The following is a 25,930-nucleotide window of genomic DNA, read 5'->3' as shown; positions in this document are numbered from 1 at the left end:
CTTTCCTAAAGCAGTCACCTTAGTCCACATAAGTACCGCACTTCTCCATTGGTCGTATGATTCCCTTTCAGAAAATAAGGGAGGATAGACATATCCAGTCATCTTCGTCCTGGGTTCAGCCATATCTCCCCTTTTGTTTCCACTCCTTGGTTTGATCTGGAAAAACCGTATCTTTTAACCCTTCGCATTTACACAGCAACCATCCTCTGCTACCAATTGTTAGATGTATTAAGTGCTGTGGTACGAAGAGGCAAAAGTTCTGATCCTTTTTCACCAACACACTTTTATTTGTTGCAACTGACTCTGCACAGAACTCTACACATCACCAGATCCAGAGGCCACCTGAAGCTCCTTTACATATCAGTGTCAATCATTGAACACTTAACATAAATGAGACAACTAATTGCAATGTCTCTTAATACATTACTTAACAGCATAAACTGCTTCCTTGATGTGCACTCTGACAAAGGAAGGTTTAAACTTGGAGATATCTTTAACACATTTATTAAACTGTTAACAATTCTCCTACTTGGATTCGACTCTCCTGTTAATCCTGCTATAGCTACTCAGACCAGTCTGCTACAATCCACGTGGTGGTTTGATGTGTTTCAAATCAACCCTGTGTCTGTACTCACTGAGAGTCTCCACTAGAAAGAGGCTGAGCATGTGTGCTGTGTCCTTTTATATGGGTTGGTGTAATGCCCCCTCTTTGGTAGTGTCACCTCTGTGTGTATCGTGAATGCCCATTGGTTGTGTCCTATCTTACTGACCTATTGGTTGAATATATGTGTCATGTCTCTGGTGCTCCCTCTGGTGTCTAGCTAGTCTACGTGTATTTACATTAACCCCTTGTGTATTTACAGTGATGCATATCACCGCAGCCATCAGGTATTTAACTCACAGCTTCCATATTAGCAGCTTATATATTTTTCCTGCAATAGAGCAACAATTCCACACCCATTTTTTCTTTTGCGTACTTATTTTTCATCTACTCCACTGCTATGTGTAATGGTTCAACCTTAACAAACACTGGTATGTTCTTTTCTTTCATCAGATTCCCTCTTGAAGTGGTTGTGTGTTTCCTGGGTTCTATTATGTGTGATCGTAATGATGATTATACTACATTTATTGAGAACATCTCACCATAGTAGGAGTCGTTCAAGACAAAGGGTTTGTAATGGTGTTGACTTTTTTTTAGTCCATTTATTTATTTTTAAGATACTCATGATAAAAGATCATAAGACATGGGGGCAGCAGGGTAGCATGGTGGTTAGCATAAATGCTTCACAGCTCCAGGGTCCCAGGTTCGATTCCCGGCTGGGTCACTGTCTGTGTGGAGTCTGCACGTCCTCCCCCTGTGTGCGTGGGTTTCCTCCGGGTGCTCCGGTTTCCTCCCACAGTCCAAAGATGTGCGGGTTAGGTGGGTTGGCCATGTTAAATTGCCCGTAGTGTCCTAAAAAAAAAGTAAGGTTAATTGGGGGGGGGGGGGGGGGTGTTGTTGGGTTACGGGTATAGGGTGGATACGTGGGTTTGAGTAGGGTGATCATGGCTCGGCACAACATCGAGGGCCGAAGGGCCTGTTCTGTGCTGTACTGTTCTATGTTCTATGTTCTAAGACATAGGAGCAGAATTAGACCACTCAGCCCATTGAGTCTGCTCCGCCATTCACTCATGGCTGATATTTTTCTTCATCCCCATTCTCCTGCCTTCTCCCCATAACCCCTGATCCCCTTATTAATCAGGAACCTATCTATCTCTATCTTAAAGACACTCAGTGATTTGGCCTCCACAGATTTCTGTGGCAAAGAATTCCACGGATTCACCACCCTGTGGCTGAAGAAATTCCTTCTCATCTCTGCTTTACAGGATCGTCCCTTTAGTCTGAAATTGTGTCCTCTGGTTCTAGTTTTTCCTACAAGTGGAAACATCCTCTCCACGTCCACGCTATCCAGGCCTCACAGTATCCTGTAAGTTTCAGTAAGATCCCCCCCGCATCCTTCTAAACCCAAACGAGTACAGGCCCAGAGGCCTCAACCGTTCCTCATTCCGGGGATCATTCTTGTGAACCTACTCTGGACCCTTTCCAAGGCCAGCACATCCTTCCTTGGATACAACACCATTCACTTGAACCTCTAAAAACTCGAAAGCAAGTCTTTGACATTGTTTAAAATCTTGCGAGTCATCTGAACATCGTTTGCATTTTTGTTCCCTGAAACCTAAAAACCGAAACATGAATATAATTTCTAGTTTTAAGATTTTATTGTATTCATCAAACTTTGCCACAGTGAGTTATTGTTTTGCTCTTTTTCAGAGTACTTTTGACTTTGTTGAATTTATGGGATACATCAGTGGCTACATGTCCTGCATATTTTATCTTGGCTCTCGTTTTCCTCAGCTGTACAAAAATGTAGGCAATTTATTCAGTTTCTGCTTTCAGATGTGTGAAATTTACATTAGTTCGGCTCTGCGTCAGGAAAACAGTGTTTCCTCCCTTTTTGGTTGAAGCTTTCTGTGCGTAGTGTGTTGGCGTTGCTTGAGAATGCAGCAAGTGTTTATTTGTTTTTCCCCTCGAATGGGAAGCACGAGAGTTCAGTCTTCAACAGGGAAGTCTCTCAGATAAAAATAATAATTTCATTGTCTGTGTGGTCGGCACATTGCAGACTACAAAGGCTCCCATTTATGGATGGAACACTGCACTGAACTTGCTGAAATCCGTGTTATTGTCATAGGTCAAAACTTGGCCTAATGGTGACATTGTACAATAATACATTTATTTGCTGAATATGAATTTGGATTGCCAGAGGTTTTGGATAGTTTTGGGTGGTTACAAAATCATACTTTTAATGTTTATTTTTAAAGGTACCCTTATGTCTTTATTTAGTTTATGTAACCTGATTGTTGCAGTTCCAAAGAAAATCCACAGAGGGTACATCCTATTTGCCTTTTGCCCTGGCAATGCTGGGTAATACTACATATGGACTGAGTGTGGCAGTAAATGTGCCTGAAAATAAAGCATCGGCCAAAAAATACATCCTTCATCATTTGGCCTGGCTAATAGGGAGCTTTGGAGTACTGCTAGTGGATTTTCTGGTATCCTTTTTAGTGTTACAACATGCAGCTTTTTAAGAGAGAGAATATTAAATTTGCAAAGTATTTTCAGTTTTGACTTCTAGATGTTCAGATTATTACGAGGCGTTAAACTTAGAATCATAGCATTCTTACAGTGCAGCAAGAGGCCATTCGGCCCATCGTGTATGCACCAATCTTCTGAAAGAGCACCCTACCTAGGCCCACTTTCCTGACCTATCCCCGTAACCCCACCTAACCCACAGATCCCTGGACACTAAGGGAAATTTTAGCACGGCCATGTACCTAACCTGCACATTCTTTGAACTGCGGGAAGAAACCGTAGGAAACCCACGCTGATATGGGGAGAAAGTGCAAACTCCAGACAGATAGTCACCCAAGGCCGGAATTGAACCTGGGTTCCTGGTGCTGTGAAGCAGCAGTGATAGCCACTGTGCCACCCCAACTTCTTGAAGTTTACAGAGATTTTTCATTTGAGTAGTCGGCAAATGAAATGCATTTGGAATTTGCACTTAGTTGCATGGGAAAGAAATCGGAAAGAAGTGGTGTGACAGGTCTAAAATGGCGTGGTGGAGGAGAACGTTAGAAGTCAAAAATGCTGAGTAGCACATGCTGATTTATGATTTAGGAGTGAAACTCTAGAAGTTATACAAGTTTGGGACTCTTCTTCAAATGGCAATTATTGTTCGGTTGCTTATTATTTCAAAATGTGAGATCGATAGATTTTTATTCGACAAAAGTAACAAGGAATATGGGAATAAGGTGAGTACATAGAACATAGAACAGTACAGCACAGAACAGGCCCTTTGGCCCTCGATGTTGTGCCGAGCATTGTCCAAAACCAAGATCAAGCTATCCCACTCCCTGTTATTCTGATGTGCTCCATGTGCCTATATGGAGTGAATGGCAGAATAGGCTCAATATGCTAACTGGCCATTTTCATGTCTTATGTTCCTGGAATCACACGCCTCATTCCTTAGTATGCCTCATGCTACGTGCAAAAGTATCAACTTTCCTATCTGTTTATCTGCTTTCTTACTTGATTGAGGTCCACAGTGTATGAACTCAGTTTGATTGACTACTTGCTCTTGTCAATTTCCACTGATAGCCATGCATCCTTCCAAGTTAGTATCGACCTTGATAGAAAGTATCACTGTATTACCCAAATTCACTGAAACCAATTCCTGCTCGCTTTTCTTTTAAGGAAAATTAATTTAAGTGGAGATTATTCTGAATTTTGAAAAAAATTGTATTTTTAGGATATGGGTGATATTGACAAAGCTGCATTTCTTACCTGTCCCTAGTTGCCCTGGAAAGGACGTGATTAATCTCTGCCATGGCACACTACAGTCCCGTCGACCCTACTCCTTATACCAGCAGATCCCAGTCTTTCATCATCAAAAATATAAAATCTGCTTTTCTAATTTTCCTACTGAAGTAGATATCTTCACGCTTCTACACATTATATTCTGTCTGCGCAAGCACCTTGCAATCAGTTAAGCTACCTAAACCTTTCTCTGTCTCCTTCATTCTCTTCACATCATGGCTGAAATCTTACATCCTCGTTCACAGCTGGGATTATCCGGTGCCGCTAACAGTGAATCGAGCTTTGGCTGGAATGCCAAATTTTCCGTGCTCGCTTGCTACGGGTCCCACCATGAACGAGACCTGGGAATCCCACCCCACATTTTGTAACCTCAACAGACATGGACAACATGGACGCCTAAAACTCAGGCCCCTCATCTAAGTCATTGATATAGATCGTAAATAGCTGAGGCCCAAGCACTAATCCTTACAGTAGTCCACTAGATAATTAATCCCAAATTGAGACTGACCCATTTGTTTCTATTCTGTTTTCTGTCAGCTAATTAATCCTTAATCTAGGCTAATATATAGCCCTAAACCCATGAACTGTAATTTAGCATGGCACATTATTGAATGCTTCTTGAAAATCTGCATACCGTACACCCTCTGGTTCTCCCTATTTACCCTATTAGTTGCAACCCCAAAAAACACTAACAGATTTTCCATGCTTGATTTCCTTTTCATTACTCTGTCCAATCATATTATGATTTCTAAGTGCCCGGTTACCACTCCTTATTAATATATTTTGGCCTCTTCCCTGGTACTGATTTTAAAAATTCATTCATCGGATGTGAGCAATGGTGGCTGGGTCAAAATTCATTGCCCATCTCTAATTGCCCTTGAGGAGGTGGTGGTGAGCTGCCTTCTTGAACCACTGCAGTCGCTGTACACCCAAAGTGCTGCTTTGGGTGTGAGTCCCAGGATTTTGACCCAGCTACAGTGAAGGAATGGTAATCTATTTCTAAATCAGGATGGTGAGTGGCTTGGAAGGGAACCAGCTGGTGGTGTTCCCAGGTATCTGATGCTCTTGTCCTTCTGTATGGTAGCAGTCATGGGTTTGTAAGGTGCTACCTAAGAAGCCTTAATGAGTTCCCACAGTACATCTTGTAGATGATATACACCGCTGCTACTATACGTAGGTGGTGGAGGGACAAAATGTTTGTGGATGGGGTACATATCAAATGGGTTGCTTTGTCCTGGATGGTGTCAAGCTTCTTGTGTGTTGTTGGAGCTGCCCTCATCCAGGCAAATGGGAAGTATTCCACCACACACCTGGCCTGCACCTTGTTGATGGTGGACATGCTTTGGGGAGTCAGGAGGTGAGTTACTCACCACAGGATTCATAGCCTCCAACCTGTTCTTGTAGCCACAGTATTTATATGGCTAGTTCAGTTCAATTTCTGGTCTGTGGGAACCCCCAGGATGTTGATAGTGGGGGGTTAACTGGTCATTTAATGTAATTGAATGTTAAAGGGCAATTGTTGGATTCTCTCTTGTTGGAGATGGTCATTGTTGGGCACTTGGTGGTCGGCTAGCCGGTCTATATTTCTCTGTTATCTGACCCTACCTTGGTTACATTTGCCGCTTTCCTTCCAAGTCTTGAGGACACTAGAATCTACGGAGTTCTGTGTGGTCATATGCCTGTGCACATTTTTGTTTATAGTTGTCCATCAATGTATATAGTTATCGATGCACCTCCAACCAGCTGGTGGCGATGCAGTAGTGACTGCAGAGAACAATACTCATCTATCCCTGTGACTGTACTGTCCTGATCAAATTAATTTTAACCTCCACAATTTACATTGCCTCCTGTACCACTGTGCCATTGTCAGTTTGCTTATCCACCCTGCAGACCTTTCCCTCCTTAACACAGCTCCGAAAGAAGCTGCTTGCTTGCTAAAGATAAAGACTGAGGCATCTCCATCACTGCACCCAGGCTTCCAAGATCTGCATGACTCAGTTGCACTCTTCTGTTCCTGACTACTAACCAGACCTGTGCTTAAACCAAGGGCCATGACTGATCAAAGTGGATCAAAGTGTCTGAGTAATTCTCCCCCTCCATGACACTTTGCAGTGTCTGCACCTCAGACTGCAGCTCAACCTTGAGCTGAAGATTTTGCGGCGTGGACACTTTACTGCAGGTATGGTTGTCTCTGATTACGATGTCCTTCATGATCTCCCACATGCTAAATGTGGTAAACCACTGTTGCACCTATATTAGGTGATGTATGGTAGGATCTGTACTACAGGTACGTCGGTGGTCCCTGCCTGCTGGCTCCGCCATTAAGGCGGAGTATAAATATGTGTGTCATCCATGCTGCAGCCATTTCGCCAGCTGCTGTGGGAGGCCACACATCTTAAAGCAATAAAGCCTCAGTTGTATCCAACTCTTGTCTTTGTGCAATAGATTGTGCATCACTAAAATCGCTGCACACCACGTACACTGCCAGAACTTTGTTTTAATTATTTCATTAATTAAAGTTCATGTTTTTATTCAACTCTGCTTATATGCTGCAGTTGCATGTGTCCAAGTGAACGTTGAGTAGTCCAGCACCCTCATGACTTGGATCTTGCATATGATGCAGTGGCTTTGAGTACTCAGAAAATGGGACACCAAGCACAGTGTACCCAGCTTTGATCCTGCTGTTATAGCCACAATGTTGATTTCCATTCAAGTTTTGCTTCTGGTCATTGGTAGCCTCCCAGATGTTAATAGGAACATAGGAATTAGCAGCAGAAGTAGGCAATTCAGCCCTTCGAACTTGCCCCGCCATTCAATCAGATCATGGCTGATCCCTTCCTGGTCTCAAATTCACTCCCGACCTGTTCCCCATATCCCTTTATCTTCTTCTTGAAACCATTTAATGACTCAGACTCCACTGCACTGTGGGACAGCTAGTTCCATAAATTCACCACCCTCTGTGATTGAGTAGTTCCTCCTCAATCTCAGTTCTAAATCAATAGTTCTGAAGTTCTATAAAACGTTGGGGGATCCAGTGATCGTGGCTCTGTTGAAGGTCGGGAACGATAACTTTTTTTCCTGATGATCAATATGTAGCATTTGCATTTTATATCTGTCACTTATCAGCCCAATATGAGGGCTGCATGTGGTGCAGTGGTTAGCACTGGTACCGCGGTGCTGAGGACCCGGGTTCGAATACCGGCCCTGGGTCATTGTCCGTGTAGAGTTTGCACATTCTCTCCATGTCTGCGTGGGTTTCACCACCACAACCCAAAAGATGTACTAGTTAGGTGGGTTGGCCACGCTAAATTGCCCCTTAATTGGGAAAAAAAAAATTGGCTACTTATCAGTCCAATCCTGAATATTGTCATCTGTAGATTAGTAGGGAATAGTTCCTCATTAGAGGGGTTGTGAATGGAAGGGATTTTGGGACTTTGTCAGAAAATAGCTCATTCCTGATTAATGACAGCAAGAAACTCATTAATGAAAGAGTTAAAGGTGGTTAGCTTGGGCAGCACGGTGGCCTAGTGGTTAGCACAACCGCCTCATGGCGCTGAGGTCCCAGGTTCGATTCTGGGTCACTGTCCGTGTGGAGTTTGCACATTCTCCCCGTGTCTGCGTGGGTTTCGCCCCCACAACCCAAAAATGTGCAGAGTAGGTGAATTGGCCACGCTAAATTGCCCCTTAATTGGAAAAAATAATTGGCTAATCTAAATTTTAAAAATAAATAAATAAAAATAAATAAATACATTTAAAAAAAGGTGGTTAGCTCAACAATTCTTCCCTAAGGCATCCCAGCAGCTCTGTCCTGGGGCTCCAACAATAGCGAATCATCCACTTTTGTGCCAGGTGGGATTCCAGAGGGTTTTTTTCTTTAAACCCTTGACCTCAGTTTTGAGGAGGCTCCTTGATGACATACTCAGTCAGGTGTAGCCTAATATTGATTTCCCGGCATTCAACATTCTTGTCCATGTCTTAATTAAGATTGGGAGGAACTGTTACTATGGGACACATGGGAGGTCAGGAACGGCGACAGCCCGAGTGGAGACTCGAGGAAGCGAGCTCGAGGCTGGCCTTAAAAAGTGTGATGGCTAGTCGGCAGGGGCGGGGGGGGGGGGGGGGGGGGGGGGGGGGGGGGGGGGTTGGAAGCCCCCCCCCCTCCGTCCAGGCTGATCACATGGAACATGAGAGGAAGGACTGAATGGGCCGGTCAAGCGGGCTCACCTGTTCGCGCATTTGAGGGAACTGAAGGCGGACATGGCAATGCTTCAAGAGGCACACCTAAAGGTTACAGACCAGACGAGATTGAGGAAGGAGTGGGTTAGCCAAGTGTTCCACTCAGGACTGGACTCAAAGACCGGGGGGGGGGGGTAGTGATCTTGATCAGCAAACGAGTGGCATTCGAGGCAGGGAGTATCATGTCAGACAAGGGGTGTAGGTACATAATGGAGGGGATGCGAGTGGTACTTGTAAAGATATACGCTCCGAATTGGGATGACGTGGAATTTATGAGGCGGGTGTTAAGTAAAATCCCAGATTTAGAGTCACATAACCTGATCATGGGATGGGACTCCAACACCGTCATTGATCCGGAATTAGATCAGTCAAAATCCAGGACAGGGAGGAGGCCAGCTGTGGCAAAGGAATTGAAGGGTTTTATGGAACAGGTGGGGGGAGTAGATCCATGGAGGTTTGCATGGCCAAGGGAGAAGGAGTTTCCTTTTATTCCACATGTCCACAAGGTATACTCTCGCATCGACTTTTTTGTTCTGAGCAGGGAGCTAATGGATGGTTGTGGTGGATAATAATAAAGGTGGTGGATACGGAGTACTCGGCAATTGCAGTGTTGGATCATGCCCTACACTCGGCGGATCAATAGGTTAGTGTGGAGAGAGGGCGACGCCCACTGTGGATACTGGATGTGGGGTTGCTCGCAGACAAGGCGGTCTGTGGGCGGGTTAACAAGTCCATCCAAAACTACCTGGAAACAAATGATACAGGGGAGGTCTCTGCAGTGACGGTCTGGGAAGCTTTGAAGGCAATAGTCAGAGGGGAATTAATCTCGATATGGGCCCACAGAGAAAATGTGGAAAGGCTGAGAGGGATAGATTAGTGGAGGAGATACTCCAGGTGGACAGGAGATACTCGGAGGCCCCAGACGCAGGGATACTGAGGGAGCAGCGGAGGTTACAGGTGGAGTTTGGACTGTTGACCACAGGGAAAGGAATGGAACAGTTGAGGAAGGCAAGGGGGGCGATCTATGTGAAAAAGGCAAGCAGAATGTTGGCGCACCAGCTCAGGAAAAGAGAGACGGCCAGGGAAATAGGTAAAGTAAAGAGTAGAGACGGTAATACTGTCCTGGACCCAGCGGGGTGAACGAGGTGTTTAAGGACTTTCACAGTAAATTATATGAGTTGGAACCCCCGGCTAGGGTGGAGGGGATGAGGCAATTTCTGGACCAGTTGAGGTTCCCGAGGGTGGAGGAGGACCTGGTGGAGGGGCTGGGAGCCCCAATTGAAATTGAAGAAATAATCTAGGGACTGGAGGGCATGCAGGCGGGCAAGGCCCCGGGCCTGACGGCTACCCAGTGGAACTCTATAGGAAGTTTTCAGAGATATTGAGCCCACTCCTGGTGAGGACATTTAACGAAGCAAGAGAGAAGGGAGTCCTCCCCCCAACAATGTCGCAGGCCTCGATTTCATAGATCCTGAAACGGGAGAAGGATCCAGAGCAATGCGGGTCATACAGACCGGTTTCTCTACTAAATGTGGATGCCAACCTGCTGGCGAAGAGACTGGCCACAAGGATAGAGGGCTGTGTCCTGGGGATGATAGGGGAAGACCAGACGGGATTTGTTAAGGGCAGGCAACTCAAGGCCAATGTTCAAAGGCTTCTAAATGTAATTATGGTGCCCTCAGAAGGAGAGAAGGTGGAGGTGGTGGTAGCGATGGATGCGGAGAAGGCTTTTGATCGGGTGGAGTGGAATTACCTGTGGGAGGCACTGGGAAGGTTTGGGTTTGGTGAGGGCTTTATTGTCTGGGTGTGGTTGCTCTATCAGGCACCAGTAGCAAGTGTGCGGATGAACTGGCTGAGGTCGGGGTATTTTGAACTACACTGAGGGACAAGGCAAGGGTGCCCCCTCTCCCCGTTACTGTTTGCTCTGGCCATAGAGCCATTGGCTCCAGTCTCTAGGAACTGGAAAGGGCTGCTTCGGGGGGTGGTGGAGCACCGGGTTTTGCACTCCGCAGATGACCTGCTCTTGTACATTTTGGATCCGATGGAGGGGATGGGGGAAGTAATGCGAATCCTGTGGGAATTTGGCAATTTGTGGGGGTATAAATTGAACATGGGGAAAAGCGAGATGTTTGGGATCCTGGCAAGAGGTCAGGAGAGCTGTCACTTAGAATTGTAGGGAAGAGCTTTTGATATCTGGGAATTCAGGCGGCCCGGGAATGGGAGGTACTACACAAGTTAAACCTATCGCGATTGGTAGAACAAATGGAAGGGGACTTTAGGAGATGGGACATGCTCCTGCTAACACTGGCGGGGAGGGTACAGACCATGAAAATGACGGTCCTCCCCAGATTTCTCCTTGTCTTTCAGTGCCTCCCCATATTACATAGAACAGTGCAGCACAGAACAGGCCCTTCGGCCCTCGATGTTGTGCCGAGCAATGATCACCCCACTCAAACCCACGTATCCACCCTATACCCATAACCCAACAACCCCCCCCCCTTAACCTTACTTTTATAGGACACTAAGGGCAATTTATCATGGCCAATCCACCTAACCCGCACATCTTTGGACTGTGGGAGGAAACCGGAGCACCCGGAGGAAACCCACGCACACACGGGGAGGACGTGCAGACTCCGCACAGACAGTGACCCAGCCGGGAATCGAACCTGGGACCCTGGAGCTGTGAAGCATTTATGCTAACCACCATGCTAACGTGCTGCCCCAAAAAAAAAATTCATCCCTAAGGCCTTTTTCAAGCGGGTGAATAGGATTATTTTGGGCTTTGTGTGGGCGAGTAAAATTCTGCGAGTGAAGAAAGTGTTGCTGAAGTGCAGTCGGGGGGGGGGGGGGGGGGGGTGGCGCTGCCGACCTCCTCCACGATCATCCTCAACACCAGTACCCCAAAAGGCTGTGTCCTCAGCCCCCTACTATACTCATTATACACCTATGACTGTGTGGCCAAATTCCCCTCCAACTCTATTTTCAAATTTGCTGATGACACCACCGTAATGGGTCGGATTTCACTCAATGACGAGACAGAGTATAGGAATGAGACAGAGAATCTGGTGAACTAGTGCAACGACAATAATCTCTCCCTCGATGTCAACAAAACGAAGGAGATTATCATCAACTTTAGGAAGCGTAGTGGAGAACATGCCCCTGTCTACATCAATGGGAACAAAGTAGAAAGGGTCGAGAGCTTCAAGATTTTAGGTGTACAGATCATCAACAGAATGTCTTGGTCCCCCCATGCTGACACTATAGTTAAGAAAGCCCACCAACGACTCTACTTTCTCAGAAGACTGAGGAAATTTGGCATGTCAGCTACGACCCTCACCAACTTCTACACATGCACCATAGAAAGCATTCTTTCTGGTTGTATCACAGCTTGGTATGGAGCCTGCTCTACCCAAGACCGCAGGAAACTACAAAAGGTCGTGAATGTAGCCCAGTCCATCACGCAAACCAGCCTCCCATCCATTGACTCTGTCCATAATTCCCGGTGCCTCAGAAAGGCAGCCAGCATAATTAAGGACCCCACGCACCCCGGAAATAATCTCTTCCACCTTCTTCCATCAGGAAAAAGATACCAAAGTTTGAGGTCATGTACCAACCGACTCAAGAACAGCTTCTTCCCTACTGCCATCAGACTTTTGAATGGACCTACCTCGGATTAAGTTGATCTTTTCTCTACACCTTGCTATAACTGTAACATTATATTCTGCAGTCTCTCCTTCCTTCCTTAGGTACGGCATGCATTGTTCGTGCAGCATGCAAGAAACAATACTTTTCACTGTATACAAATACATGTGACAATAATAAATCAAATCAAATCAAATGTTTATTTTACCATGTTGATGTCATTGTATTTGTTACTGTTGTAAAAAATTTCAAATACCTTAATACAATATTATTAAAAAAATAATTCCTTTCACTGAGAATTCCACTGATTGTGAACGATCAGATAGGGACTAACCAGCAAAGTTAGATTTACCCTATTTATTTGTGTATAGAACAGGGGTGGGCAAACTTTTCCGTGCAAGGGCCACATTCAGAAATTTACAATTTTAAAGGGCCACATAGTATACTAAGTAAAATAATTAATATTTAAAATAGCCAAAATAAAAGGTTTTTAAAGAAAATAAAAAGCAATTAATTTTTATTAATTAATATTTTAAAGTAGAAACTTCACATGAAACACATGTTGTGCCTAGCAATGATCACCCTACTCAAGTCAACGTATCCACCCTATACCAGTAACCCAACAGCGCCCCCCCCCATTAACCTTATTAAAACATTTTAAAAAAATTTTTTATGACTTGATCTCGGTGGGCCGCATAAAGACCTTTGGCGGGCTGCATGCGGCCCGCGAGCCGTAGTTTGCCCACCCCTGTTATAGAACATGTTGTACCTCGGCAGTCTTCCACATTCTCAGATAGTAACATAACTATTCCAGGCCGGCTTGACCATTTATTTACAGCAGATAGATGATATGCAAAGTCAATCACTGCTGACCGAATGAAGGAAAGTTTAACTCTCAGTGCAGTCACTGATGAAAACAGTACAGTTTTAATAAACATTTCCTAATGCTATTTTATTTTCATTGCATGACCTCTGTAATGAATGTTTTAGGTTCTAATTTCTGCAACAGGTTTACTTTATGTCTTTGATGTGGAGCCAATATTTTTGGGGTATGCAGAATTTGCATGGTTCTGATCACACCTCCATATTATGTTTGACAAATGTTTAACCAAGTTTCTAGATGATGTTGCCTCAGTTACACCCTTAATAAACCTCCTCCAGATTACTGCGCAGTTTATTAGATACCGCAAACGAAGCGACTTCTCTCTCCGTTCAATTCCAGAGGTGGCACCACTCCTTGATGATGAAGAGGAGCAGCTGAACAACTTTGCACAACTGCATTGATTTTAAATGAAATAATTCCTGAATGTTTGATCTAAATTGTTTTATAACTTGCTGGTATTATTTTAGACTTTAGTCGAAAGCTAATCTGTCTTAATATTTATACCATATTGCAATTGTCATCCACATCATTATTATTAAAAATGTTACATTTTTGCATTTGTTTCTTCATTTAATTGGTTTGGTGCACACCACGTGATGAAGTCGTGTCTAATTCGAACAAGCTGATCATCAGGCATTGATAACTTGTCTGGCAATGCTCCATTGGTTCCTAGAACAAAGTTATCCTATTTGACTCCCAAATCCTGGTCCAACAACACCCGCCCACCACCAAAATGAATACAAATCTGCCCCACCTGTGATTTTCACTTTGTTCCACAGAGCAACATCCTGCATCAAAGGACATCTCTTACCTTTGATTGCGACATCTGCTTTCTGTCCAAAAAATTGCTTAATGTTTTTACCTTCTTGCTGACCCAAACAGCCATGTGATCCAGATATATGCACCTAGTGTTCAGATGTCCACCAGATGTTGAAAATAGTTTATGGCATTTCTGCAAATTTAGTGAATGGAGAGAGGATATTTGGTATTTTCTTGGAGAAAGGGAAAAAAACTGCAGATCGCAAAAGCTTCAGCCTCAAGAACCAGATGTAATAACAGATATAATATATTTGCCGTGATTTTGTGCCCATTTTCGCTGCAAGCGTCAAGAGCGATGTGGCCACAAAGTCCTGCGAGACTAGAATGAGAGTCTCGCCAGTAACATCTCATTTTCCGATTCTCCCGACAGCCCGCCGGTGACGTAACCAGGTCCCCACCAAGGAAGGTTGGGAACCACCTTCCAATAAGTTATTATATAATTAAAGGGATTCCTGCCGTCCACCCCCACATTTGGAACTCCCTCCTCATCGGTGCAATGCCACGTTGGCGAGGTTACAACTGCTTTGCAAAATGTGAAAGAGGCGAAGAGAACCTGCCAGGGGTGCACAGGTAAGTATGGCCCGGGAAGGGGGGGGGGGTTATGCCTGAGCAGAAGCCTGGCACTGCCCCCTGACATAGTGTCAAGTGGAAATGCGAGGGGTTACACTGAGGGAGTGCAATGCGGGGGGTTGGGGGGGGGGGGGTGGTACCCCTTATACCTTGTGGGGAGGGGTGCAGTGTTGCCATCGTGCATGCGTGGAGGGGGGTTCCCCTTATCTGGGGGGAAGGATGGTTTTTTTATTGCAGATCGGTGCGTCATTTTTAAAGGGCGCCCAATCTCTCCAGAGTCGGCCACACCAGAGTTCCTTTGCACAGAAAGCTGCAAAACGTGACGAGCTGCACACCAGTTTTCTCGCCTCAGCCAGCATTCGGTACAAATAACGGACAATTCCAGCCATTATATTTCATGCTTAAATACCAGCCATATTTATGGTTATGAAACTGCACAACAACATTACATGCATTTTTCAAGAATTATACCACAATTATAGCATCTCAATAAGTAGAGAAAATGTTAAGCCAATGTTACAATGTTTTTAAGTCATTAATACATTCTGATAACAGTTTCAATATGTTGATTGACACACCAGCTGATTGTTACATGAAAATAAATATTTCTAAATTCTCATTAAGTTTGGCGTAAATGTCCTCTTTTATTTACCTTCTGTGGGTTGCCTGTCACATTTTATTTACTGTCTATATTTATATTTTGCACAGCTCTTCCAACTACTCCAGAGTCCATTTGTGCCTTTCCAGTGAACATTTTTCAGCAGATTTCGACTCGCGTATAATATATGATTTTCCACAGGATCATTGACAATATTAACTATCTATTTTTATGCTCAGTCTGAAATCTTTATTTAACTGATTCCAAAACAGTTGTTCCAGAATTAAAATCAAACAAATCATAAACACATAATTCGAAATAAAACCTAATTTATCCGCTGTTTAAAGCGATGATTTATTTGATGGGTTGTCTACCTTATTGAAATCGAAGCATAAAAATTTGCAGTGTGTAAGAAGGCCATTGGGCCCATTTTATCTGTACTAGTTATTCACAAAAGGAAATTGAAATTAATCCCACTCATGTTCTCTTCCCTATAGCTTCAAAGATTTATCTAATTTTCTGCATTTCCCAGTTTCCGATACCTGGTCTTGTGACTGATGCGTCTTCACCAGTGTGTGTGGATTCTTTTGCGCCAACCCATGCATACCTGAGGTGAGTGTATCAATGCTGGTGCTAGGTGGGGAGCAAAGAATGTGATGGAGCACCCTCTGGGGCTTTTTCCTCCTCAACCGAGGTTAACACTGGTCCTTCAGGGCTGGTTGTTGTTCCTGAGGTTTTGCCTGTGGGAAAACACCAAGGAAGTATGAAGGGCACCATCATCCTTCAATGTGACTTCACAGTGTTACGCTTCTTTTTTTTAAAAATAATTTTTATTAAGGTTTTCACAAAATATGAACAACAAAACAATATTAACAGAACAACCATGGTAAAAACCCAAGAACAACACCCACCCCACTACAAAAGCAACTACAAAAACAAAAACAAAAAAAAGCAAACAACAAAAAGTTAAGAGATAACATCCGCCACATCCAACAAACCCATGTACACACTTCTCTCTCCCACCAAACCCAATCCCCCCCCCCGGGTTGCTGCTGCTACCGGCCTATTTCCCTACCGTTCCGCCAGGAAGTCCAGGAAAGGCTGCCACCGCCTAAAGAACCCCTGTACTGATCCCCTCAGGGCAAATTTCACCTTCTCCAATTTGATGAACCCCGCCTTATCATTGATCCAGGCCTCCACGCTTGGGGGCCTCGCATCCTTCCATTGAAGCAAGATCCTCCGCCGGGCTACTAGGGACGCAAAGGCCAGGACACCGGCCTCTTTCGCCTCCTGCACTCCCGGCTCCACTGCAACCCCAAAGATTGCGAGTTCCCAGCCTGTCTCGACCCTGGATCCCACCACCCTCGACACCGTCCTTGCTACCCCCATCCAAAACTCCCCCAGCACTGGGCATGCCCAAAACATATGGGCGTGGTTCGCTGGGCTCCCCGAGCACCTAGCACACTTGTCTTCGCCCCCGAAAAACCTACTCATCCTCGTCCCAGTCATGTGGGCCCAATGCAGCACCTTGAACTGTATGAGGCTAAGCCTCACACAGGAAGAGGAGGGATTCACTCTTTCCAGGGCATCCGCCCACGTCCCCGCCTCAATTTCCTCACCCAGCTCCTCTTCCCATTTACCCTTCAACTCCTCCACCGAGGCCTCGTCTACCTCCTGCATTATGCGGTATATGTCCAAAATCCTCCCTCCTCCAACCCACACCCCCGAGAGCAACCTGTCCCGTACCCCACGTGGGGGCAGCAGAGGGAACCCCTCCACCTGCCGCCTGGCAAACGCCCTAACCTGCATGTACCTAAGCATGTTCCCCAGGGGGGAGCCCAAACTTCCCCTCTAACTCCCCCAGGCTCGCGAACCTCCCATCCACAAACAGGTCCCTCAACCTCCTAATACCTACCCTGTGCCAGCCCAGAAATCCGCCATCAATGCTCCCTGGAACAAACCGGTGGTTTCCCCGTATCGGGGACTCCATCGAGCCCCCCACCTCCCCCATGCCGTCTCCATTGCCCCCAAATTTTGACGGTAGCCGCCACCACCGGGCTCGTGGTATACCTCGTTGGAGGGAGCGGCAACGGTGCCGTTACCAGTGCCTCCAGCCTCGTGTCCACACAGGACGCCATCTCCATCCTCTTCCATGCTGCCCCTTCCCCGTCCATTACCCGCTTACGCACCATCGCTGCGTTGGCAGCCCAATAGTACCCACAGAGGTTGGGCAGCGTCAGCCCCCCCACTCCCCCCTCCCCCCCCCTATCCCTGCCCCGCTCCAGGAACACCCTTCTCACCCTCGGAGTCCCATGCGGCCATACAAATCCCGTAATATTCCTGTCAACTCTCAAAAAAGGCCATCGGGATAAGGATTGGAAGGCACTGGAACAGGAACAAAAACCTCGGGCGCACCGTCATCTTGACGGACTGCACCTATCCGCCAGTGACAGCGGTAACATATCCCACCTTTTGAACTCCTCCTCCATTTGCTCCACCAACCTTGTGATGTTGAGCTTGTGCAGGGCCCCCCAGCTCCTAGCCACAGTATTACGCTTCTTAAAACACACACTGACATCATTGGGAGATGGTAATCAGGGTCCAAACCTCAGCCCCATTAACTCTGAGACACGCATTCCTTCCAAACGTTTTGCAAGGTACCAAAGGCCAGCCCCATCAATGCTACCACCTTACCAGGTCTCCCAGTTTCCAACCCTCTTTTAACCCCCCCTTTTCCTTCAGCAAAGTTGTATCTTTAGGCTAACAGTGCAAAATAAATAGGGTTGCAGAAGAATGTAGATGCCTCAGAGGAACAGGAGGCAGCCACCCAGGATGGAGAGCCAGTGCTTAACAGGCTGAGGAGGTGCAAATGCAAAGGAGGTGCCGCATGAGACCTCGTGTGCACTGGCAGAGCCTGTCATTTGAGGACCTGCTGGACTCGACATGTCGCCGAAGACGCCGGCTCAGCAGGGAGACACTTCACTCCTGGAAGGTCTCCGTGGTGTAAATGTCCAGGGCAACCTTCACCTTGACAGCCACTGGGAGCGGGTGTCCTCCCTCATTCACCCGCGGTTCCAGGTGCACCATAATCCGGCAGATATGCCATATGGTTCCAATACTCAGCCTGAGTCTTTGACGGCATGCCCGGTCCAGCAGGTTCTTGAATGATAGGCGCTGCTGGTACACAGGAGGCCTGATGCAGTGCCCCTTCCCCCCACCTCCTCGGCCTATTGGCTCTGTGGGCGGGCGCTGCTGCTGCAGGGTTCTCCCTGAGCAGCTCCTGCTCATTCAGCCTCAATGCATCACCAAGGGCTGCAGCGGCTAGGATGATGGCCACCATTCCTGGTTGAATTCCGAAGACCATTGTCTGCAGGGGGTGAAATGCAGACATGGTAGCATGGTGCATCCCCCTGTTCCCAACCAGGTCCAAAAGGCTAACACGGTAACCCTGGCCTGCACTGCAGCCCCTGCCCCCACATGTCCCTCTCCCTAACTCCCTCCAGTCCCATCCCCTAAGGTGGGCTGCATGATGCCCCGCCGGCGGCTGACATCTGGTTGTGGGTGTGTGGGTGTGGAGGGTCTGATGTGTGGAGCTCGGCAGGAGGGTGGGGTTGTGGGTCGAGGGGTGGGGTGGGTGCACCTATATGGCTGGTTCACTCTGCGCAACAGTGGGGTGCGCTGTAGGATAGCTGCCTTGCAGGCTGCGGCAATAGCGGTCACTCCTGGCCCTGGCACATCCCCCCGCCCCCCAGCCAGCCATGCCAGCCATGCCAGCGGCAGGACTGGCAGCCCAGGATCGTGGCTCTGGGAACATGCCCTACCTCTCTCCCTTAGCAGCCACGGTGTCTGTTTCCCGATTTTTAAAACCACAAGTGAACCTTGCCATCGGTAATTCCACCTGGCGGAGGCAGAGCATCACGGAAGCCCCAGAGAATACCGGGTCGGGTCCATTAATGATATGCCAACACTATTTACTGTATGTGCAGAGTAGAATGCATTAACGCTGCTGTCAAGGCACCGGAGCATGGCATCCCGTTGGGCATCTGCCGCAGGTCATGAATGTTGGCTCACCCGCAATTCTCCACCCCTTCACGTTTTGCGACTCCGACGTTGCTGGATGGAGAATCCCGTCCAATATTTTTTTCTTCTATCTTCTGATCCTACTCTAACACCAGTTTTCTTTTTGTCTCCTTACTAACAGTACAAAACAAATAGGATTTGCAGAAGCATGTGGGTTCGATGCAAGATTAACAGAGGTTTATTGAATTGGTCTTCATCCTACAAGGTTCGGCACTGGACTCCGTGGCTGTGAAAAATGTCCTGAATCATCCTGAAGCCTCTGCCCTCCTCAAAGGCTTCCAGTCCATCAATGTGAAGCTGATGTGCAATGACAAAAAGATCATCTTGCACATCTGTAAAAGATTCCCTAGGAACTGCGATCTTACTTTCCTCCTGCAATAACCAAGCCTCGCTGAGATTTTCATACTTTGAAGCAGAGTTAGTAGATGGCTCTTTGAACACAGGAACTACCCTCTGAAGATCTTGCCAGGAGAGAAATAACTAAAGCCACCTGCCCACTAGGGCTAACATTCGAGGCGACAAGCAGGTAGCTGAAGATGACCTTAATGCGCGTTTGGTCAGATCTAGGGGCTTCCTTCAGTATGCATTAGCCACGACATCCAGAATGATAGTCATCTGCTTACACATCATAGCACAGCAGCAAGGACTGAATTCCAAGAGGAAGAATAGAATGGGGATACCATAGCTTCGGTAGGGGAAGAAGGAATAGCAGCAATGTGAAGAGCAGAAGCTTGATATGGTAAGGACAACAATGGCAACACATGTAGGTGCCCAGGTGACCTAATTTGGAAGGGTTCAATTAAAATAAAGCAGTGCACCTATCTGATAAACAAATTCTCAGCCCACTTTGCAGCTACCACACCACCCTATCCAATCACCACAATACGGTCCCATATTCAATAATTCCTACCATCCACAGACAGCCATTATTCATCTTTCAACTCTTCTGTTGAGAAAATCATGGGTGGGATCTTCCAGCTGTTCATCCTGGCGGGATCTGGTGCATCCCCGCCATGTGTGGATGTGGTGGATTCAATGGGAAATCGTATTGACAGCGGCAGGCCCCACCACTGAGAAACACGCCACAGGGAAGCCAGAGAATCTCACCAGATATCTTTCAAAACTATTATTTTTAAATATGGAAAGATGTTGCATTATCTGGAAACTTGGATGCTGCATAAAAAGGTCATAAGTTCGCCTTGAAAGGGCAGCACGGTGGCACAGTGGGTTAGCCCTGCTGCCTCACGGTGCCGAGGTCCCAGGATTGATCCCAGCTCTGGGTCACTGTCCGTGTGGAGTTTGCACATTCTCCCCACAGGCACATTAAGGTCATCGCCCCCACAACCCAAAGATGAGAAGGCCACGCTAAATTGCCGCTTAATTGGAAAAAATGAATTGGGTATTCTAAATTTATGTTAAAAAATAAATAATTAAGTTCACCTTGAACAGTTTGACGAATGCAGGATTTTAGATATATTGGATTGTAAACATTTGGCAATTTAGGTTTAAAAGTCTGGGCTAGAGTGTGTTTGACTGCAGTAGTCAAGGTTTTAAAATAATCTGGTTTTGCAAGACCAGAAAGCTATCAGGGGCCAGAGGTGAAATTGACCAGAAGTTAAAAGCCTGGGCTAATGCACTGTTCTTTGACTAGGTGGAATCCCTGGGGAGTTAATGTGTTTTCAGACTGGGGAATTGATTTGTTTTCAGCTTGGTGAGATGATGTCATTGCTGGATGGAGATAAGGTAGTCAGAGTTGAGAAAGATTTTGGCCACTGTAATGATCTCCAATTAGCATTATTGGTTGGCCAATTGGATTATGAGCCCCCTCAATGATAGGTCATTGAGGGGGCCCATATAAGCACCTGTGTAGGTTTACTGGAATGCTAGCAGCACTGTTTGGAGCTGCTCTCGTATCTAGTTATTGGCAATAAATATTGGTGTGGTGATAGGACTCCTGCCTCCTGCGGATTATTACAGTCACACTTGGAGTATAGTGTTCAATTCTGTTCGCCACACTACCAGAAGGATGTGGCGGCTTTAGAGAGGGTGCAGAAGAGATTTACCAGGATGTTGCCTGTTATGAAGAGCATTAGCTATGATGAGAGGTTGAATAAACTCAGTTTGTTCTCACTGGAAAGACGGAGTTTGAGGGGTGATCTGATAGAGGTCTACAAATTTATGAGGGGCAGAGACAGGGTGGATAGTCAGAGACTTTTTCCCAGGGTAGAGGGGTCAATTACTAGGGGACATAGGTTTAAGGTGCGAGGGGCAAGGTTTAGAGGAGATGTACGAGGCAAGTTTTTTTACACAGAGGGTAGTGGGTGCCTGGAACTCGCTGCCAGACGAGGTGGTGGAAGCAGGGGCGATAGTGACATTTAAGGGGCATCTTGACAAATACATGACTAGGACGGGAATAGAGGGATATGGACCCTGGAAGTGTGGAAGGTTTTAATTTAGACAGCCAGCATGGTCGGCGCAGGCTTGGGGGGCCGAAGGGCCTGTTCCTGTTCTGTACTTTTCTTTGTTCTTTGTTTGAGTTTAGTTTTGAGCTGCTACCATTTAGACCACCATCAAAGTAATTTGCTCTCACAGTAGGAGAGTAAACAAAAAGATTTATCATATTTAAAGACATGCAGACCAGTTGAAACAGCTTTTTGAAGATAGTCAGCCAGAGTCTGCAGGGGTTCTAAGAGCCATATCTATTCTGAAAAGCAAATATTAATCTGTGCCACTGGAATGTAGGATGGATTGAGAGCTGTATGTTTTCCCTTTCTTGTTGTTTAATTGGGAATAGAGATAGTAATTAAGGGTTTTGTATTTACTGTATTTAGAAGTATTGTTTAAGGATCATTTTAATCTAGTTTCAGGTGTGATGTTCAAGAGTGTAATATTGTGTCAACAATAAAGTTTTGTTTTAAAATACCAAATCCCTATTTCTCCGTGTAATCACTCCTGGAGCAAAGTATTCTTTCTGCACAGTCTTACAAAATAACCTAAAATATTGGGGTTCTGGTCCAGTATCCTCGCCACTGTTGCTCTAGTCTGGCATCATAATAACAGTGAGCAAGCTTGCTTTCTTCCATGAAATCATCTGACTTGCATGGCACTTGAGGAAGAGCTGGTTGGTTGGTTAGAACTGTGATCACTTTAATTGATGGGGGAAAACTGAAATGCAAAGGCTAGTTACGCATTGGAAATCGCATGGCAGAGACAAGCTTTACATTTTTAACCTGGTGGTTTTGATGTCAGTCTTTTAGGGGAATAGGCTGAGAAAGAAAGTTTACCCCACGTGAGTCTTTCTTTCTCTCTCTCTCTCGTCGTCTGGCCTGAAATTGTGGGTGGATTTTAACCTGTTGCTAGAGAATCCTCATCAGAGTGTAACTTATGTGCATTTGGACCTGCAAAGCTGAGAGGAGAAGAATTGATCCAGCCCGACATTCTTCTCTGTGCCATTTGTGAGAAGTTCCATTTGTGAGAACTTCCAGACGTTCACCAGGGCCATGAGGGAACTCGAGATTGACAGCGCAAGACCCTGCGAACTTTATCCTTTTTTATAATGCCAGTCCTCTAAAGGCCATCTCTGCAGAGAGACTCTGGGTGTAATTTAATTTTAAAAAACAGAGTCCGACCAGCAGAGTTCCTCAGTGCAGGAAGAGGTTGGGGGACTATTTTGATATGGCGCCCCGGTCCCTCGACCCCTGACATGACCCCTTGGCCCCCCAATGCCCAAACTCTGCTATAAAAGCGTCCCTAGGCCCCCAAAACCCCATCTCACATGGACAAGGCACCCACAGGACAGATGCCCGGGTAAAATACAATCCTGGCACCCTGACACTGCTAGTCTGCCACCTTGGCAGTGACTCTGCAAGGCCTTGCAGTGCCTCCTGGGCACACTGGCACTGTCAGGGTGGTGCCTGGGTTGCACTGCCAGGGTGGCATTGCCAAGGTGGCAGTGCTAAGGTTCCAGGTGGAACCAGCAGTGCCAGTGTGCCATCTGCCCAGAGGCCAACCACCCGGGGGCCTCCGATCAACTGGAAGACCCTCCCAAGTGCAGTTCCACCTGGTCCCCGTTTGTGGGGACCAGTGCTAAATGGCATCCAACTAGCATCTCCTTGGCGAGGCTGGTGGATGTCAGGTGGCATAGATATAGTTAAATGGGTTTTTACGTTCACTTAACTATGCAAGTCTGCACTCCATCCATTGTGGGCAAGATCCAGATCACGCCATCTCACGAGACCTGGCTAGGTCGCATGAGGCGTAATGACCGTTGGGAATCCCAGGAGAGGCTTCTCCCGGGATCTACCAGCTGCATCCCGTCCCGATTCCGGTGGGACACCGCTGCTAAATTGTCCCCGCCTATATGTTTGTCCCTTGCATGGTTGCGCCTGTGGCTGCGTGTGTGCTGGAGGAATTATTAAGAGGAGGTAGATAGTCATATATCCAGAGTACAATTGTGTGTTTACCAGTTCTTGCAACTAGTTTAAAAAAGTTGTATTTTATAGCACTCATTCTGAGTTTATTGAAAGAAGCCTGGTTAAAGTATTTTTTCAGAGTACCAGTAAAGAAGGTAAACAACTGTCCATTTTGTTGAACAATTGATCTCTAAATCAATGCATTGCTATTGCCTGAGCTGCTGAGTACTTCCGTGAATTTTTGATTTTAATGGTGCAGGTTCTTGTTCTGCTTAAACATTTATGTAATGTTGCGAAAATGCTGGAAAATCTCAGCAAGTCTGGCAGCATCTGTAGGGAGAGAAAATAGCTAATGTTTCGAGTCCGGTGACTCTTTGTCAAAGCTTTGACAAAGAGTCACCGGACTCGAAACGTGAGCTCTTTTCTCTCCCTACAGATGCTGCCAGACTTGCTGAGATTTTCCAGCATTTTCCCGTTCGTTTCAGATTCCAGCATCCGCAGTAATTTTCTTTTATTATGTAATGTTTCAAGCCTTATCCTCGCAGGGTCTCTTTAAATAGTTGGGCAGAAAAAGCAAGGTGTGGGTCATGTCCACTCCTGCGAATTGGCTGGAAAATCTGGTAATGAGATGCGAGCGCAGTAACTGGGTGAAAAGGTCACCGAAAAATGTGCCGCTGAAACTTTCTGGTTCCTCATGAGTACCGGGCACTACCCACTGCAATGTGAAAAATGAAAATGATCACTTTTCTAAATAAATAATCTTTGTTCATTTTATAAAGCTGTAGGATAAATTATGTTTTGACAGAATATATGGCCAGGATCTTATGGCTCTGGCCTGGCAAGTCTCCCCCGGGAAGATGTGGACGGCCATTGAAATTGCCATTTACCTCAGCGGGAACATAACATCCAGTCAGGCAGGAGTGGGCATATAATCTTGGCCCATATTTTGTTTACCGGAATGCTATCGTATATACACAATCTGGTTAGAAATAAATTAGAATGTAGCCTGTATGATTTAATCTCATGGCCAGTAGTTGGAAATGCAGTGTTGAATCATTTACCCTTCCTTAAATCATGATTTCAGCGTTATTAATGACCCTGCTGTCCTAAATCCAGCATTTATTATAAGTAATTTTAGATTATGTCTTACTGTCACTGCAATATATCAAGTCTCAGATAAATCAAGTTTAGGCATTAATGAACCCTAATGACCTATGTTTTTGAAAGTGAAATTGCTAAAATCAATAGATCACATTAAATTCAAGGAGAAAACCCGTATAACCCATATTAAAATATTAATGATGCAAAAATAGCAAACTTGCCATTTGATCGCTAAGCTGCTATTAACTCCTAATGTAATTAATTGATCCAGTGATGATATCCCATCCGAAATGGAAGGAAAGGCCGTTGATAAATTATAGAACGCGAGTCTCAAATCTCTCAGTTTGGAACATTATAAGTTGTACTGCTTTCAATGTTATGCTGTAACAATTGTGAAAACTCTTTCATATGCATATTTTTCATTCAAATTATAGTCAGTCTCTTCTGACCACACATACTGTGAGTGTTATTAGGTGGGCCACAAAAAAAGACTGTCAACTGATTTTTCGACACTGCAGAATTGTCTGAAGTTTTATCAATTTAGAAAGTTCTCCATCTATTTTGATGGGTGACAGTTGTTTCTCCAGTGCAAAATAAATGGTTATATATAATATGACGCCTGTGTCAACAACATGACATTTCTATATCGATGGTAAAGTATGCTCATTCATGGCATCTGTTCTACTGCTGTGTGAAAAAACTTTCGAATGCTGAAGATGCTGGCGACTTTCCATTTTTTTTCTTGCAAATAAAAGGATATTTTCTTTCTGCCTCTACATGCTTAGCTTTTTAAACTGTGTGTGGCATGTTTTGCAAGGATTGGGTTCAGCTTTATCGACAAATTTTGAGAATATGCTTGGCTCTTGGATTGATTCATTTCCGGAAACTAAAATGCTTGGTCCAAATGATGAGATTTTTCCTCATGGAAATATGGCTGCTATATCTTAAACATAATTTTAAAAAATAATGCCTGACATAGTCTTTGAATTGAATGTATGGCTACAGTACCATAATGGTGGTTAAAGAAGAGGCCTTGCAGAATAGATTACAATGTAATGTAACACTAATACGCCCAGTGCAATTTGCTAATGGTTAAAAACAAATGTGCCCCGGTAATCACAAGCTGTATTGTGGTTGATCATATCAGCGTAGCACTTTACAGTGAACAATATGAC

At 45.6% G+C, this 25,930-nt stretch overlaps 1 protein-coding gene across 1 annotated transcript in view; it reads left to right on the top strand.

Moving 5' to 3' along the window:
* LOC119975635 (lysosomal amino acid transporter 1 homolog) overlaps positions 1-13,576 on the top strand; it is a 73,492-nt gene extending 59,916 nt beyond the window's left edge. Inside the window, exons 5-8 of the mRNA XM_038815420.1 lie at positions 1,055-1,170; positions 2,312-2,407; positions 2,905-3,090; positions 13,454-13,576. Of these exons, the coding sequence (XP_038671348.1) occupies positions 1,055-1,170; positions 2,312-2,407; positions 2,905-3,090; positions 13,454-13,576 (521 nt within the window). The remainder of the gene's footprint in view (positions 1-1,054; positions 1,171-2,311; positions 2,408-2,904; positions 3,091-13,453) is intronic.
* Positions 13,577-25,930: the final 12,354 nt, after the last annotated feature.

Source organism: Scyliorhinus canicula, chromosome 13 (assembly GCF_902713615.1).
Source record: "Scyliorhinus canicula chromosome 13, sScyCan1.1, whole genome shotgun sequence".
NCBI classification, from domain to species: domain Eukaryota; kingdom Metazoa; phylum Chordata; class Chondrichthyes; order Carcharhiniformes; family Scyliorhinidae; genus Scyliorhinus; species Scyliorhinus canicula.
Note: the sequence above shows the minus strand (reverse complement) of the source record. Positions and strands in the feature narration are given on the sequence as shown.